Source organism: Cetorhinus maximus, unplaced genomic scaffold (assembly GCF_964194155.1).
Source record: "Cetorhinus maximus unplaced genomic scaffold, sCetMax3.hap1.1 HAP1_SCAFFOLD_386, whole genome shotgun sequence".
Classification (NCBI taxonomy): Eukaryota; Metazoa; Chordata; class Chondrichthyes; order Lamniformes; family Cetorhinidae; genus Cetorhinus; species Cetorhinus maximus.
In genome coordinates, this window is record NW_027596332.1 from 368,857 (window position 1) to 387,149 (window position 18,293).

Genomic DNA, 18,293 nt, shown 5'->3' on the forward strand with positions numbered 1-18,293 from the left:
CTGCTGCAGTTCCTACATTACAGCAGTGATTTGAAAGCGCTTCTTTGACTGTAAGGTGCTTTGGGATGTGCTGAAGTCATGAAAAATGCTATACAAATGCAAGTCTGCTTTCAGTTTATTTTCTCTCTGTCCTTATTTTCCATTTAAAGTACTTAACAAAACCTGAATTTATGCTGACAAGTTTGTTGAGAGAATATCAGGCGTACAGCAGCAATCAGCTCTTTGGAGCAACAGAACCAAAGTCAAAAGCAGAGGGGGAGAAAAAGGTAGTGATGACATGAATTGGGATAAGTGGTGGGGATAAATTGTCTTTGAACAATTAACCGTTAGATTTAACGACGAGTACCGTCACATAGTCATATAACCTCTAATTTCTCCACAAGAAACGAGGGACACTCTTCCACGATATAAGTGATGGAATAATGGTTGTACCTGTGTTCTGACAAGCCTGTGCCCCACTGCACACACACTATGATCGTATGTCATAGGCCTATTTTCAAGGCTTTTTTTTTCAGTTCTTTTTTCTGAGTTCTGATGAAAGGTCACAGAGCTGAAATGTTGGGCTGGAATTTCCCGTCCCTATGTGGGGCTGCCGTGCATCGGATGGACTTTAAAAATCTGTGGTTGGGGTTCCCATACCCATTTCCAATGCTGGCAATTTTCATTGGCACAGGAAATGGGATAGGTTGGGGGCCCACATGCTGCTGCCTCAATGTTGTCAGCACCATTGCGCAATTGGGCATTTCAGAACTTCCGCAATTTTGACGGAGCAGGTGAATTTTGGTAAGCAATATAAATCACTCCAGCAAGGAGGTGTTGTCAATCATGGCGGAAACCATGGTTTGGAGGTGGGAATCGTATGAAAGGTCAATACCAAAGGTATTGCCTATTTCACACCTCATTATGAAATGTTGTAGCTTAAGCTGTATCTGTTTTCACTAAAGTGAGTATTGAGTGTTGTGAATTGAAAAGGTGAGTGACAATAATGTGGTTGCCAGGTTGCTACTTCTGACAACTGGCAATCTATCAAGGAAGGAACAGCATTGTGAAAGCAGAGAGGTCTTCAGAAGCATTAGAGTAGATTATCCACAGGATAAACTGCAATTTTGTATTGTATAATGTTGAAAGGCTAGTTCAGTTTGAATTCCAGAGCTGATTGGGTGAATTGTCCCCATTGCTTTCATTGTTTCCCTTAATTTCAGCACAGCCATCTGTTTTGCTGTTATGACAAATGTGTGAGCTTTTGGCTGTCTTCAAAGGTTCTGATGGATTCTGCTCAGCAGGGTTTGTTTACACAGTTGTTCAGGGGAATGTCAATTTTATGGCTTGGCTTCCTTTCAAACCACAAATGGATTCAACTCAGCAGGGTTTATTTAACAGCTTTCAAATGGCTGTGAGCTTGATTATATTAACAGATTTATGAGCTTCTGAAGATGTTTTTAAATGGCTTTTCAAGTATTATTTTTTTATTTTGACAAATTTTATGAGCTTTTTAGAGACTTCCAAATGTTATTATAGGGTGCGTGAATTCTGTTCATAGTGGATACTGAGAGAGAGGGTTGCCGGGCATAAAGGAGGTAAGGGATTAAGGAGAATGGGGGAGGGAAAGTAAGTGGGTTTGAGGGGTAAGAGGTTGTGAGGCGGTAAGGGGAGGGTTAGGGGGTAGGGAATGAGGGGAGGGGTAGGTGGTAAGGGGAATGAGAGGTTAGCGGATAATGTATGAGAGGCCATACACTGATCTGTAGAACTGGGCCAATGTCTCTGTGAATGGAGGCGGGCCTTTTAACCTGGCTGCCTTGGCATAGGCCTGTCGTCATTTCTGCCTTGACCCGACTGCAGACAATTCCCCCTTCCACCAGATAAATGTCCCACCAGCCTGCATTCCCGGAGCTGAGGCAGGATTGTAACGTTGGGAAAATTCCCAACTCCAATTCCTGCCTCTGTGCTGAAAATCGGGCCCATTAACTCTGTTTCCTTCTCACACAGATGCTGACATACATGTGTGCTTCCTTTTTTTTTAGTTCTGAAACTGTTAATCTTGTTACTTGCTTTCTGGCTTGGTGCAAAAAGCTATTTGTGCAGAGAGTCAAGCAGCAGTCTTTCATGGGCAGGATTTTTAGGTCGCCATGCGGGCGTGATCCTGGGAGCGGCCAGGAAACGGACCGCCGCCCGCAGTCGGCCCCCGGCCGCGATTTTACGCTGGCTGGCCAAGTAACAGCCTTAATATAATATAAAATAAAAGCAAAATACTGCGGCTGCTGGAAATCTGAAACAAAAATAAAAATAGCTGGAAAAACTCAGCAGGTCTGGCAGCATCTGTGGAGAGGAATAACGTTAACGTTTCGAGTCTGAATGACCCTTCAACAGAACTAAGGAAAAATAGAAATGAGGTGAAATATAAGCTGGTTTAAGGGGGGGGCGGGGGTGGGACAGGTAGAGCTGGATAGAGGGCCAGTGATAGTTGGAGGCAAAGAAGAGATTGCCAAAGATGTCATAGACAAAAGGACAAAGGGGTGTTGACGGTGGTGATATTATCTAAGGAATGTGCTAATGGTGACATTAAGGGTAGAAAGCAGGACGAGCAAGGTACAGATAGCCCTAGTGGGGGTGGGGTGGAGGGAAGGGATCGAAATAGGCTAAAAGGTGGAGATGAAACAATGGATGGGAATACATTTAAAAATAATGGAAATAGCTGGGAAAAGAAAAATATATTTTAAAAATATAAATAATTAGAAAAGGGGGGATCGGAAATGGGGTGGGGATAGAGGAGAGAGTTCATGATCTGAAGTTGTTGAACTCAATGTTAAGTCCGGAAGGCTGTAAAGTGCCCAATCGGAAGATGAGGTGCTGTTCCTCCAGTTTGCGTTGAGCTTCAATTAACAGCCAGCCAGCGTGATATGCGCTGATATGATCAGCGCTGCCTGGGTGTTGGTGGGAGGAGGGCGAATGCTGAAGTCAGCGTGGGTGTGGGGGAGCACGGAATGAAAGCTCCCTGAAGGCAGAGAGCTGCCTCAGGGAGCTGAAGACTTCAAAAGTATCGAATAAAGATTTTTAAATCTGGAAAAGAATGTCCACGCAACACAAGAAGTCACCTGAGCATTAACATTATAAAAATAGATTTTTATTTCTTTTTAATTTAATAACAGAAACCTCATCCTGTCCTTGGATGAGGTTTCCTGAAAAATGCAAAGGCCGCCTGGCCAATTCGCCTGCCCTCCAACCGTAACGTTGGACGGGCAGTGAAAAATCCCAGTTAATTGCGCAGTTAAAGGCTTAATAGCCCTCTTAATTGTCAGCAGTTGCGCTTCTGAGTTTAGCATATGCCTGCCGACCGAAATATCGCACGAGTGCGCAATGACGTCGGGATGCTTGCCCGACATCATCACGTGCTGTTTTACACTCGAGTGGGTCGGGCACGCGCCCGCCTGCTCAGCAAAAAATTCTGGCCTACGAGTTTCAAAGAATGAACAAATAGTGATCTTTAGTGATTTGTAATTTTACATTGTAAAGGGTTAGCCCATAGGAAGTACACACTGAAATATATTAAGTTAGCAAAGAATTTACTATTGCCAGTGTTAGGGGATTAAAACTGGTGGCAGAGTTTCCTGTTATTGTTATTTTCTGTTAGATTGCCTAGGTCTACTGCATAGAAGAAAAACAAAATGGATCTGTTACGGGCATTTAGTTAATCCCATCCCCTCCCACCGCCACTGGTCTGTTCTTCAAGTGTTTCTATGACAGTCCTCTATTTGCTACTTTAATCCAAGCATCACCCTCTATTATAAATGCATTGCTGTCTCTGCACACACAAATATCACACAAGCATGCGAAGTACTGTTACACTGATATTATTGGCAGTCATCTTTAAGCTGGTCTTCCTTATCTGCATGTGACACATTTTTCCTGTTTATTCTTCTAGAAACATTCTGCTGGATGGTGGATCAGCTGTTGATGGCGCGATTGCTGCACTGCTCTGTACCTCCCTCATCAACCCCCAAAGTATGGGTATTGGTGGAGGAGCCATTTTCACCATTTATGATGCATCAAAAGGTAATTTCTGTCAATTATTGTGTTGAATGATATGCTGTGGAGGCACAGAAGTGAGTCCCTGTTGCACGTTAGAGAATCTAATGACCATGTTCTTCACTGAGTTGAAGTTGATTCTGATGTCGCTGCAGTTCAGCACCTGCTGACATTCACACTGGGTTTTCAATAGGCTTTCCAGATATTTCTAAAGTACAGAAAATTTGTATTCAAAAAATATGTTTCAGTCTTGCTTCTGTACCTGATAATGTAGAAGGAAGATTTATTTTTTGAGATTAAAGTTTCTAATGTGTTGAAGGGGAAGCTAGATAAAGGGAGAATGGAATAGAAAAAAATGTTGATAGGTTACTATGAAGAAGAGCAGGAGTAGGTCTGTGTTGGGCACAAAAAACATCACTTGAAGTGAATGGCCTGTTTCTGTGCTATACATTCTGTGTAATTAATTTTCATCTGTAACATTAACCAAACCTGTGAATAAAGCCATGTTCTCACAGTTCATAGCTAGGGTGTGAAGGCTAAAACAGTGGGACGTAGTCTTTTGTAGACTACAAACCTTAATTCACAGGGTTCCACATTGCATCTTGTGCATCTGCAACCAACGGCAAGGGGAGGTGGTGGTGCAGTGGTATTGTCACTGGACTGGTAATCCAGAGATCCAGGGTAATGCTTTGGGGATCCTGGTTTGAATCCCACCATGGCAGATGATGGAATTTGAATTCAATAAAAAAAAAAATCTGGAATTAAAAGTCTGATGATGAACATGAAACTATTGTCAATTGTCGTAAAAACCCATCTGGTTCACTGATGTCCTTTAGGGAAGGAAATCTGCCGTCCTTACCTGCTCTGAGCTACATGTGACTCCAGACCCACAGCAATGTGGTTGACTCTTAAATGTCCCCTGAGCAGGGCAATTAGGATGGGAAATAAATGCTGGCCTAGTCAGTGATGCCCACATCCCATGAACGAACTTAAAAAAAATCCTTCTTTCAATCTGCTCATATATATATATATATATATATATATAGGGGCACAATTCATACCTACTATCTGAATACAATTGAACACCCAACTAGTAAACAATTAACAGACTCCCTTCTCTCTAACCATAGCAAAAATTAGTGGAATCATCCCAGATTTGCGCAAAGTGCAGTAGTGGATGGGAAAAAAGCAGTTTTACCCTCCGGCTGCAATGGTGGGTTTTCACGCCATATTGTCGCATTCCCACCACATTAATTTTGCAGCCACAGGAAACATGCTGTCTCACTGGCAGGCAGCCTCCGATTTGCCAGCCACAATGTTACCTTGCTGCTTCCTCACGCAGGGTGTCATATTTAAACTGCAGCTGCGCGCACACTTCTCAATGCTTGCAGCCCAGGACTGCTACGGTGAAGATATGGCCTTAAAAGCCAAGAAGAGTGCAGCCTCCTGATTCAGTGAAGCATCCCTGGGACCCCTTCTGGATGCCGTGGTGGCCCGCCACGATGTCCCCTACCTCCCTCTGGCCACAGGAGGCCCATCAGTCTCTCCACTCCAGCTTGGGAGGTGGTGACACTGGTGGTCAGTGCCAATGCGACACATAAGAGGTTGGCCATCCAGTGCAGAAAACAGATGAATGATCTCATCCGTGCTGCCAAGGTAAGGCAACCATCTCATCTCTCTAAACTCACACACTCACAAGCATCACTGGCATTCACACATTCACTGGCATCTCACTCACTGCCAGCTCAAGGGACATCACCACTCACTCTCTCACACACATCCTCAGATCTCCATCTGGCCTCATCTCCTCTGGATACTGCCTCCTCAGCCCTCGCCATCTTGAGGCCGCTTTCACAGGTCAACATATGCCCCCTCACACACCCTGGATATCCTCCTTCCCCAGCACAGCCCTCGCCCTGCAGCCTCTCCCCTTGCCTGAGGCCAACTCTACCCCTTCCCCAAGCAAGCCCTAGCCCTGCAGCCGTTGAAAAGCCGCCCTCACCTTAGGGTGGGTCTGGTAGGTAGAGACCTGCTTATGATCCCCCTTAAAAGTGATGTGGTGCTGCCCGTGAAGCCTGGCGCTGATGACCATGAGTGCTGCCCAAAGCAAGGTAGACAAACAAACCTCAAAGTGCAGCTCACCAGGTGCACGTCGCTTACGTACAGTTGTGAAACACAGCGGTATGATGGATGATCCACATGAGGGGATGATCCCAGCCAGCAGGGCTTATACTGAGATGTTAAAGCATTGAAATTAGGTTTCTGACATGCGGTGGCGGGACATGCAGCCCACCATTGATGGGTTGAGCGGACGATTGCAAACTGATTTTAAGATGGTGTGAAACCGATTTTTGGCCTTCTCGCCATATTGTTTCCTCCCCCCACCCGTCATGATGCCGAATGTCAACAGGGCAGGAAAATTCTGGCCTTAAGACTTTATAAACACAACAACAATTTCAAAAAAAGTTAAGGCTTGCATATTCTATATTTAAAAAAATTACGTTGTGAGATGCCCTTTCTCCTAGCAATTTCTTTGTGCATGCATTTCCTTTAGTAAAATAATCAGACAGCTGATGGCTATCATCCACCCATTTAATTTTAGAGATTGTCTTTCTCTCCAGCATTTGTTTCAAGCCAGCAAGGTCAATTCGTAACCTTTTCTTACTCACATTCTGTACAGTGTACATTATTGCACAATGAATGTCTACATAACATTCAATGGGTATACTATCTTCAGTACAGAATATTATTTAAAATATTTGACTCAGCAGTTTCAGCAGCCAGAGTGCTTTTAATTTTCTTAGCTTCCCAAGCTAAAGGACATTTCCGATTCTCATTCACAACAAATGCTATGAAACTAGCTGCGGAAGAATACTTCATGTTCTTCGGAGCATCTAATGATGGGAATTTGAATACACATTTTCCTAGATTTAATTTTCTTATTGTTTTATTTGCCCTTAAAATATTTTGTATTTTGGGGTGTTCCATCAAAGTATTTTACTCCAACTCATCAAAACTAGCATCTGGCTTAATCTGAGTGCCAACAAGTTCGATCAAGCATTGCAATTTCTCGGTCTCTGATGTGACATCCTTCTTCTGTGATGACCTAGTACAATTAACCAAGATGGGAGTAAAACTCTAACTGCATTGTTGATTTAAAGTTATATCAGACATATTTTGCATAATAGCTAAATCAACAAGCCTGCCTCCCAATTTTAAATTCAAAACCAATCTCATTAACAACACATTTCCCAGATTCCACTATACCACCCCATTAAATCATCAACATTATCATGAGGATGCCTGAAATCTTTCCTTTATGATACCAATCAAACATTATGGGATCTCCTTCTAGTTGAACGCAACATATTTACAGCAAAACCAATCTAATTGAAAAATACCACACATTGGGAGCATCACATTGATAGGGAAACTATTGGAGAAAATTCTGAAGGAGAGAATCTATCTCCACTTGGAGAGGCAAGGTTTGATCAGGGATAGCCAGCATGGCTTTGTCAGAAGGAGGTCATGCCCAACAAATTTGGTTGAATTTTTTGAGCAGGTGACCAGATGTGTAGATGAGGGTAGTGTAGTTGATGTAGTTTATATGGATTTCAGCAAAGCCTTTGACAAGGTCCCACATGGGAGACTTATAAAGAAGGCAAATGCACATGGGATACAGGGTAATTTGATAAGGTGGATTCAAAATTGGCTTAGTTGTAAGAGACAGAGGGTGATGACAGAAAGATGCTTTAATGACTGGAAGCCAGTGTCCAGTGGCATCCCCTATTATTTGTCATTTATATAAACGACATAGATGACTATGTGGGGGGTAGGATTAGTAAGTTTGCAGATGTCACAAAGATTGGCCGGGTGGTTAACAGTGAGGTTGAATGTCTTGGGCTACAGGAAGATATAGACGGGATGGTCAAATGGGCAGATAAGTGGCAGATGGAATTTAACCCTGAAAAGTGTGAGGTGATACACTTTGGAAGGAGTAATTTGACAAGGAAGTATTCAATGAATGGCATGACACTAGGAAATTCTGAGGAACAAAGGGACCTTGGCGTGTGTGTCCATAGACCTCTGAAGGCAGAGGGGCATGTTAGTGGGGTGGTGAAAAAGGCAAATGGAACACTTGTTTTTATCAATTGAGGCATAGATTACAAAAGTAGGGAGGTCATGTTGGAGTTGTATCGAACCTTGATGAGGCCACAGCTGGAGTACTGTGTGCAGTTCTGGTTGCCACATTATAGGAGGGATGTGATTGCACTGGAGGGGGTGCAGAGGAGATTCACCAGGATGTTGCCTGGGATGAAACATTTAAGTTATGAAGAGAGGTTGGATAGACTTGGGTTGTTTTTGTTGGAGCAGAGAAGACTGAGGGGTGACCTGATCAAGGTGTACAAGATTATGAGGGGCATGGACAGGGTGGTTAGGGAGCAGCTGTTCCCCTTAGTTGAAGGGTCAGTCACAAGAGGACATAAGTTCAAGGTGAGGGGCAGGAGGTTTAGGGGGGATGTGAGGAAAACCTTTTTTACCCAGAGGGTGGTGACGGTCTGGAATGCACTGCCTGGTAGGGTGGTGGAGGCAGGTTGCCTCACACCCTTTAAAAAGCACCTGGATGAGCACTTGGCATGTCATAACACTCAAGGCTATGGGCCAAGTGCTGGCAAATGGGATTAGGTAGGTAGGCCAGGTGTTTCTCACGTGTCGTTGCAGACTCGATGGGCCGAAGGGCCTCTTCTGCACATTGTGATTCTGTGATCATTCAGCCCATAAACACTTTTGTTTAGATTCCATTGTTTTCCTTCTGCATTTGCTGCCTCTTTGGATGGATTCAGAAACACTTGTCTTTGAAAAGTACCACCCTACAGAAAAGTGGCTTTTATGTCAATTGACCTCGACTCCATGACTATTTGGCCAATTTTAAAAAAAAATTCTTCTCTCTGGCTAGGCCAGAATTTATTGCCCATCCCTAAATGCCCTTCAGAAGGTGGTGGTGAGCTGCTTTCTTGAACTGCTAGAGTCCATGTGATGCAGGTACACCCACAGTACTTGTAGGGAGGGAGTTCCATGATTTTAACCCAGCGACAGTGAAGGAACGGTGATATAATTCCAAGTAAAGATGATGTGCAGCTTGTAGGAGAACTTGCAGGTGGTGGTGTTCCCATGCATCTGCTGCCCTTGTCCTTCTAAGTGGCAGAGGTCGTGGGTTTGGAAGGTACTTCAAAGGAGCCTTGGTGAGTTGCTGCAATGCATTTTGTAGAATGTACACACTGCTGCTACTGTGCATCGGTAGTGGAGAGAATGAATGTTTAAGGTAGTAGACGGGATGCCAATCAAGCGGGCTGCTTTATCCTGGATGGTGTCAAGCTTCTTGGGTGTTGTTGGAGCTGCACTCATCCAGGCAAGTGGAGAGTATTCCATCACACTCCTGACTTGTGCCTTGTAGATAGTGGACAGGTTTTGGGAGGCAGGAGATAAGTTACTTGCCGCAGGATTATTAAGATTACTTTTCCTGCAATGGGAGAGTCCACTCTAACATCTGTATCACCCATTTTCTCTTCAAAAACACCAGCTGCTAGTCTTTTATATGTCCCATTGGCAAGGACTTTTTCCCATTTAAATCCAGCTATGTGACAAAGCTGTTTGGCCCTTACTTGATACTTCAGAATAAATTCCAAAAATCTAATTCCCTTTGTTAGGCCACTCTTATTAGTATATCCTCAAAGTTATTGGCAGCCACCATTCTGGACTTTTGACCAAAATTTAAACTTACCAGTAGTTTTTCTTGCATGTCATCCAATTATTGCACCCTTCCATTTATTCAATAGTTTCCTCTGGAATATCTGTCACCTGAGTACCCACTCTGGGCAGGATGTAACAGCTCTGTCATGTGTGTCATGGTCAGTCAGATTACAATTATATAGCCCTGGATCTACTGAATTCTGTTCAACAGGGCCCTCACCACAAAAAAATTGAACATTTAAGTTACAAAGTACCTTGTTTACTTCTATCAGCTACTCGATGTCTGAGGTTTTGTAATTAACTCTGATTAATTGCGTTGAATAAACCTTAATAGTTTGATTGCTATGTTTGATACGACTGTCTTATCATCATGACCTATTTCTTTCTATTCACAATGACCCTCACCTTTATACATTACAACAGACTACACTTCAAAACTGTGTAATTGGCTGTAAAATGTTTTGAGACATCCAGCGGTTGCAAAAGGTGCTATATAATTGCAAATCTTCCTTTTATTCTGTTATAGTATACCAAATCTCTTGAATTGAGCTTTGTCTCAGATGGTTTAATACAATGCCTCAGTGCTCTACAAACTTTCTGTGTTACCTCAACCTAATAAAAGCCTGTCCCTCTGCATGGAAAACATTTAAATTCTTAGAAAAAAATTGAACCAATTGTAGCACCTTCTAGGGCAGGAGGATTATCAAAGAAGAAAAAATAATTTGGGATTGCTTTCATAAAATGGTTGGTAGGGGGTGCATCCTCCAATCATCTGAAGAGAATTATTTGCATGAACTACCACCCCATGCTAAGATGGTTGCCAATTTACAGTCTGGTCAATCGGCTCAAATTTTACGCAACCTATCATCAGTCACAGCCTGATTCCTTTCATTAAGACCATTGCCAAAACAACTCTGAGTTGCTGTAAATATGACAATGATATTCATATTCTGACACACCTCTGAACTCCTTATTAGCAAATTCAATTTCATTATTGGTCAAAGACGTTGCTGATGTATCAAATTCAGCTCTGACCCACTTTCCTATAAATTTTAACATAATTTTCTTGTCCTTATTCTATATTAACATAGAAGTACTAAATCTCATAGCCAGGTCAATACCAAATAGCAGTTTTTCTGAAATCTTTGCTAGACTCAGGATTTGATTTGTCCACTTATGTACACACATGCACATTGCATTTCTGGTAACAATATACTCATTCTGATGATTTTTGGGGACCCATTCCGATTCATGCTTCTCAAGACCAGGCCAACGGCTGGTCATTGTTCTTATGGCGCATTTGGTCTTGGGCATCTTCTTTAGGGCGGATTCAATCTTCTTCCATTCTTGCTCCTGTTTTTTTCACTAACACGGAATTCCCTCACTGCAGCACAATTATTTAACGAGTTAGAAAATGTTACGACTTTTAGCTCGAGACTAGCTTCACATTTCAATCTTTTTGCCGGATCTATTTCTGTTCATCACTCACCATGCATGGTCTGTTTTGATGGGCATGTCTTAAACTGCCACGCATCTTCTTCACAACAAAGCCCATTTCTTCTGCTTGACCCCATGTGCCAACTTGTAAGATGAATAAAACTTGCACTTCTGAGGTGAAAAATTGAGGCTGACTCCTAATGTAAGTATAGTATTTCTTAGCAGAAAAGGGGAGTCAACTTATACGTCGAGTATGGGCCTAAACATGATTTTCGGCATTGAAAAAAAATCAGGTCATTTTATATGCTGGGTCAAATTATACACTGCAATCCATGGTGAGATGGAAATATTTCTGTCTTTGTCCTATATCTTTCGATCCATGGCAATTATCTTGTTAAGAGATCATGGTGTAGGGGATAATATATTAGCATGGATAGAGAATAGGTATAAATGATCATATTCGGGTTGACAAGAAGTGACGAGTGGAGTGCCACAGGGATCAGTGCTGGTGCCTCAACTATTTAAAATCTATTATCAATGACTTGAATGGCAGGGCTGAAGCAGTTCAGAGAAGGTACACTTGACTGATACTTGAGATGGGGAGATTATTTTATGAGGATAGATTGGACAGGCTGGGCCTGTATCTATTGGAGTTTAGAAGATTGAAAGGTGATTGTTGTCGTAAAAATGACCACTCTCAGGTCTGAGGAATTCAAGCAAGCAAAGGTTTTATTTTAAGCATATACTGGGGAGGGAGAGAGCCTCAGTGAGCCAAAGCGCCTCTCTCAATGATACCAAGTTTACAGCACATATTTATGTAGTTTCTATCTCCCTGCTTTCACTTCTATGTTTTGGGACAGTCATTAATTGAACTGGATCATGTAGACCCAACAGATGTTCTTGTTATCTCAACCTTCAACCTGGGTTCTGCTAGTTTCCATGACTCAATCGTTTTATCTGACCTTTGGTTCCCCTCCTTCCTCTGTATAGTAGTGAATAGTATGTTATGTAGGCTGTTATTGCAAGCTACTGAGCCAGCATCCCCAGAGCCATCTTTGGTCAAGTATCCCATTATGCCTAGGAAAGGAACCTTCAAAGCTACAGTGTTTTTAAGATTAGCAAAGCATTTTAATATTAACCCCCTTAGTATAAATCCCTGGGCCCCACTTCAGTGATTTTTTGAAAGATATAAGATCCTGAGGGGTCTTGACAGGGTGGATGCTGAAAGAATGCTTCCCCTTGTAGGACAGACAAGAACTAGGGGATATAGTTTAAAAATAAGGGGTCTCCCATTTAAGACGGAGATGAGAAGAATTTTTTTCTCTCAGAAGGCTGTGAATCTTTGGAACTCTCATCCCCGGATAGCATTGGAGGCAGGTCATTGAACGTTTTTAAGGCAAAGGTAGATGGATTCTTGACTAACAAGGGAGTCAAAGGTAATCGGAGGAGGTGAAATGTGGAGTTGAGGCCACAATCGGATCAGCCATGATCTTATTGAATGGCGGAGAAGGCTTAAGGGGCTAAATGGCCTACTCCTACTCCTAATCTATATGTTCATATGTTCATGTCATGTGACAATTGAAGGCTTACGATAGGACATGGGGCGCCCTCCAGTACTTCTTACAGATTTCACAACTCTCATTAATCTCTTCCATTAACCTTGTAAATTCCTCATCAACCACATCTGTATATTTTTGTAGGATTTTTAACCATTGACAAGTGGGGTGAGCAAATTGCCTTAGTAACTTTAACACAATTTGTGTTTTTCCCTCGCTCAACCTTATCACTTGGTGCCATTAATACCTGCCTAACACTCTGATAAGAAACATCAGGTTTTGTTAAGGGGATACAATAAAGTTTTGACTGGGTGAGCTGCAGATCAACTCATTTTCCAAAATAAAAATGCATTATCGCACTCTACATCAAATTTCTGCTGTGCCATTTTCATAGAAAGCCTATTCAACAGCATAGGTAGCTCACTCGAGATCACATCTGTACTTATAAAATGGCCTACTCCAGCTGTTTTACATGAAGTTACAATTCACTTTGTGATCTCAATGTGCTGTCATCACCAAACTGAAAACAAAAGTACTTTTATATTTCCTGATCTTGTATTGCTCATTAAGCGAATCAAGATACCATTTTAACCAATCTCTTTGACATAGCATTAATGTACAAGCCCTATCTAACACCATACAATTAAAGGAGTCTGCGACTAATACATTCATCACAGGACTAAAATTCATTGTGACCAGTATAATTTGTTCAGATTCATCATACCTCCACCCTCTTCCTTAGAAATATTTTCTTCATGTGTCATTTCTTCACTCTGGGCGAGTTGCCACATGATACCCTGAATCACATCAAAAGCGCCATTAACTTGTCCTTGGGCATTCCTGGAGTTCATTTGCTTATTATTATTGTTCCAATTTTGTCTTTTGATATTATTTGTGGATTGTGCCTGCATCCCATATCTGGAATATTTTGAAACTTGGTAATCATCAAGTCTTCTATTCTTTGTATCAAAGTGGAATGTTCCATTTGTTCCATGAAGGTTGAAGGGATTTTTTAAGCAGCAGACATCTGATCCAACAGAGCCTCCTTCTTTGAGAGCCAGATGCTTGTCCATATGAAATCCTTAGCTCAACCTGGTAATTTATATGTTAATACTGATCCAGGGATTCAGAACCGCTTTGAGATGGACATTGAAGTCCCTTAACCAAGAGAACATTTTGTGCCCTTGATACTCTCAGTGCTTCTTCCAAGTGATAAAGCACTCATTCATCAGCTGAGGGAGGGTGTTAGGTAGTAATCAATAGGAGATTTCCTTGTCCAGGTTTGACCTGATACCATGGGATCTCATGGGATCCAGAGACAACATTGAGGACTCCCAGGGCAACTCCTTCCTGACTGTATACCACTCAGCCTCTTCTAGATCTCTCCTCCCAGTGGGGCAGGACATACAGGGATAGTGATGGAGAAATCTGGGGCATTGGTTGAAAGGTCTGATTCTGTGACTATGATTATGCCAGAATGCTGTTTGACTAGTATGTGGGACCAATCTCCCAACTAGATGTTAGTTGACTGCTTAGGTCGATGTCAGATGGTCCATCTGGTTTTATTCATATTCATTTATTTTTGTACTGGTTTGATACAACTGAGTGACTTGTTAGGCAGTTAGGAGCCAACCACATTGCTGTGGGTCTGGAGCCAGATGTTGGCCAGACTGGGGTAAACGTAGGAGATTTCATCCCCTAAAGGACCTAAATGGACAATCCTATAGTTTTGGAGTCACCATTAGTGATACTAGCTTTTCATTTCAATTTATTTTATTAACTCCTCTGTTGGGATTTGAACTCAGGCTCTGGATCATTAGTCTAGGCCTCTAGATTGCTAATCAAGTGATATAACCACAATGCTACTGTACCCCTGATGTCTGATACCTATCTGTTTGATGTCAGACATGCAGTATAGTGAGAGTTACCTGTTCAAATCTCTTGGTGTCTGGTGCTTTCAGTGAAGGGAAAAGTATGGACACATTTTGCATCAGTCTGGTTACTGAAGCATTAAGGTGAGGTGAGAGTGACTGCCCTTGACATCAAGGCAGCATTTGACCGAGTGTGGCATCAAGGAGCCCTAGGAAAACTGGAGTCAATATGGGAATCAGGGGGAAAATTCTCCACTGGCTGGAGTCATACCTAGCACAGAGAAAGATGGTTGTGGTTGTTGGAGGTCGGTCATCCCAGTTCCAGGACATCACTGCTGCAGTTCTTCAGGGTAGTGTCCTAGGCCCAATCATCTTCAGCTGCTTCATCAATGACCTTCCTTCCATCATAAGGTCAGAAGTGGGGATGTTCGCTGATGATTGCACAATGTTCAGCACCATTCGCAACTCCTCAGACGCTGAAGCAGTCCATGTCCAATTTGCATCACACAAGTGCCAGGCAATGACCATCTCCAACAAGAGAGAATCTAACCATTGCCCCATGACATTCAATGGCATTACCATCACCGAATCCCCCACTATCAACTTCCTGGAGGTTACCATTGACCAGAAACTGAAGTAGACTAGCCACATAAATATTGTGGCTACAAGAGCAAATCAGAGGTTAGGAATCCTGTGGCGAGTAACTCGCCACTTGACTCCCCAAAGCCTGTCCACCATCTAAAAGGCACAAGTCAGGAGTGTGATGGAATATTCTCCACTTGCCTGGATGAGTGCAGCTCCAGCAACACTCAAGAAGCTTGACGCCATCCAGGACAAAGCAGCCCGCTTGATTCGCACCCTATCCACAAACATTCACTCCCTCCACCACCAACGCACAGTAGCAGCAGTGTGTGCCATTTACAAGATGTACTGCAGCAACTCACCAAGGCTTCATAGACCACACCTTCCAAACCCACGACCGCTACCATCTTGAAGGACAAAGGCAGCAGATACAGGGAAACACCACCACCTGCAAGTTCCCCTGTGAGCCAGTCACCATCCTGACTTGGAACTATATCGCCATTCCTTCACTGTTGCTGGGTCAAAATCCTGGAACTCCCTCCCTACCAACACTGTTGACGTACCTACACCACATGGACTGCAGCGGTTCAAGAAGGCAGCTCACCATAACCTTCTCAAGGGCAACTAGGGATGGGCAATAAATGCTGGCCCAGCCACCGACGGCCACATCACATGAATGAATAAAAAAAATATTGCTCTAGAATGTACAGTTTGGGCAATATTTGTGCAGAAAACAACTACAATTCTTATTTTACCACATTAAAGGTGACATATAAATATCCCAATGTGGTTCACAGGAGTGATTATCAAACAATATTTGACACTGTGTCTCAAGAGGAAATATTAGTATGTGTGACCAAAATCTGGGTCAAAGTGTAGGTTTTAAGGAGCGTCTTAACGGAGGAGAGATCGAGAGGTAGGGAGGTTTAGCGGTGGAGTTCCAGGGCTTAGAGTCTAGACAGCTGAAGGCACAAGGTGCCAATAGGAGAATGATGAAAATTGAAAATGCACAAGAGGACAGAATTTGAGGAGCACAGAGGTTTCAGGGCGTTTGAAGGGCTATTCTCTGTCCATTAAGTATTCTGCAAATGATCTCGGATCCTGCTGTGCCTGAGAGCTAAAATGGCTTAGAAGGTGATTGTGCTGTCTGGTGTGGTACTGAACATAGGAGGAAAGTCCCACATCTGGTCCCGTATCTATGCTGAATGAGCTGAACTTGGCTTGGATAGTTTTGGGGGCATCAAACTGTGAGTGATCCATGACAAGTGAGTTATGATCTGGAACATATTACCTAAAAGATTCAATGGTACCTTTCAAAAGGGAAAAATATGCAGGGCTACACAGAAAAAAAGAGATGGGGACTGGGAGTGTAATTGGATAGCTGTTTGAAAAGCCTGGCATAGACATAATGGGCCGAATGGCCTCCTTCTGTGCTGTTTCATTCAATGATTGCTGCTGTTAGGTCTCTCCACGTGAGGTTTCCCTCCAGCAACAACTTCAACAACAAATTATATTTATATTGCACTTTTAACATAGTAAAATGTCCTAAGGTAATTCATAAGTATGGACATTCAGCAGCTTTTCACTCCCTTCCACGTATCTCTGAGGTTGGCTGGATTATAATTTTATAATTTAACTTATAATAATTTATAATTTTGGCTGCTTCTTTTATCCAGTGCCTTTTTGGGTGGCTTTTTCTATTCCTCCAGTAGAAAATATTCTTCAAACATGAGTTGCCTGAAGTCACTCAGTTTTGCCATAACATTCATGACATAAATGCCAGAGGTTTTCTCCTCACTGCTTTAAGTTTTTCTCCTTTCCAGCTGGTTATTTTCTATTTCCAACAATCCCAGTCCTCTTCAGGACAGCCATTCCCAAAGCAAGATGAGACAGTTTTCAGATTAAGTTATGAACTTGAATTTCTCACATTTACATATGAAATTGAACAACCCCCACCAGCAGATGGAGTAAAGACTGGGTTCACAGAGCAAGGGTAGCATCAGATTCTCAAATTTAACATGGGAGGGGTGGGTGAAAGGACTTTCCGATCTTCAGAATTAATATCCTATTAATAATCCTCACATTGTTAAGCACAGAAACAAAATCATTAACCAAGAAAAACCCAACACTTGGAGGCTATGCGTTGGAGTAACAGTTTTTTATTGATTCAAACCTTGGACGAGACTAAGGTTCCTTTTTGTGTTTCATGGGTTTTTCTTTAATGCCTGTGAAACTCTCTGTCCTCAAGAATGCTGACTCTCCCCTTGCGACATTTGTTTTTCTGGCTACCATTTGGTTTCCTGCCTTTTCTCACTTTTATAGATGCTCAAATAGCCTGCAAGGCTGGCTCGATGCAGTGACACACAATGAGTCCAAATTGTTCCAGTATGGGTCCCTCTTAAGTGAAATCTGAGCCATACTGAAAACTTAACCACTTATAGCAATCAGGTTGCTCACTAATCCCAACAACCCGTAAATAGTAGTGCTGTATCTATATAGCTTTGTTAAACCATCAGTATTGCATGAACTGCCTGTTATGCCCGTGTGTATAGCCCATTTCACTGTCTGTACCATGTGTAACATCTGTTTTATCTCTCCCTCAGGTCGTGTGACAGTGATTAATGCCAGAGAGAAGGCCCCTCAGTTGCTGGAGCCAGGTTCATTCAATAGTTGTGGCTCTTTTCTGAAACCAGGTAAAAAATACTGCTGATAGAGATCTGCAGCTGACACAGACATGAGGTTGATTATAGACGTAAGATCCTCCCACACCCCCATCCACCACCACACCCACTACTTCCTTCAAGGCAGTGTTGGGACTTTGGGAGGGAGGGGGTACTTGGGGTGGGAGAGGAAGGAGGATGAGGGTAGGAAGGGAAAGGAAGGGGGTGTGTGGTGTGACAGGAAGGAGGAGCCTGTGTGGTGGGGCAGTTGACGGGGCAACGGTTGGGAGAGTGAAGAGTGTGGTGCAGTGGGTGATGGTTAGTGCAGGGGAGGGAGATGTAGGTTGAAGTGGGAGCGGGGGTGTGTCGAAGGATGGGGTAGAAGTTGAAGTAGCAGGCGGGTGGGGAGGGTA

At 42.9% G+C, this 18,293-nt stretch overlaps 1 protein-coding gene across 1 annotated transcript in view; it reads left to right on the plus strand.

The window, feature by feature from the left end:
• The window catches only part of LOC144673569 (glutathione hydrolase 5 proenzyme-like), a 72,393-nt gene extending 54,447 nt beyond the window's left edge, over nucleotides 1-17,946 (plus strand). The window contains exons 2-3 of the mRNA XM_078535323.1: nucleotides 3,920-4,050; nucleotides 17,824-17,946. Of these exons, the coding sequence (XP_078391449.1) occupies nucleotides 3,920-4,050; nucleotides 17,824-17,930 (238 nt within the window). The 3' untranslated portion in view covers nucleotides 17,931-17,946. The remainder of the gene's footprint in view (nucleotides 1-3,919; nucleotides 4,051-17,823) is intronic.
• The last annotated feature ends 347 nt before the right edge of the window (nucleotides 17,947-18,293 follow it).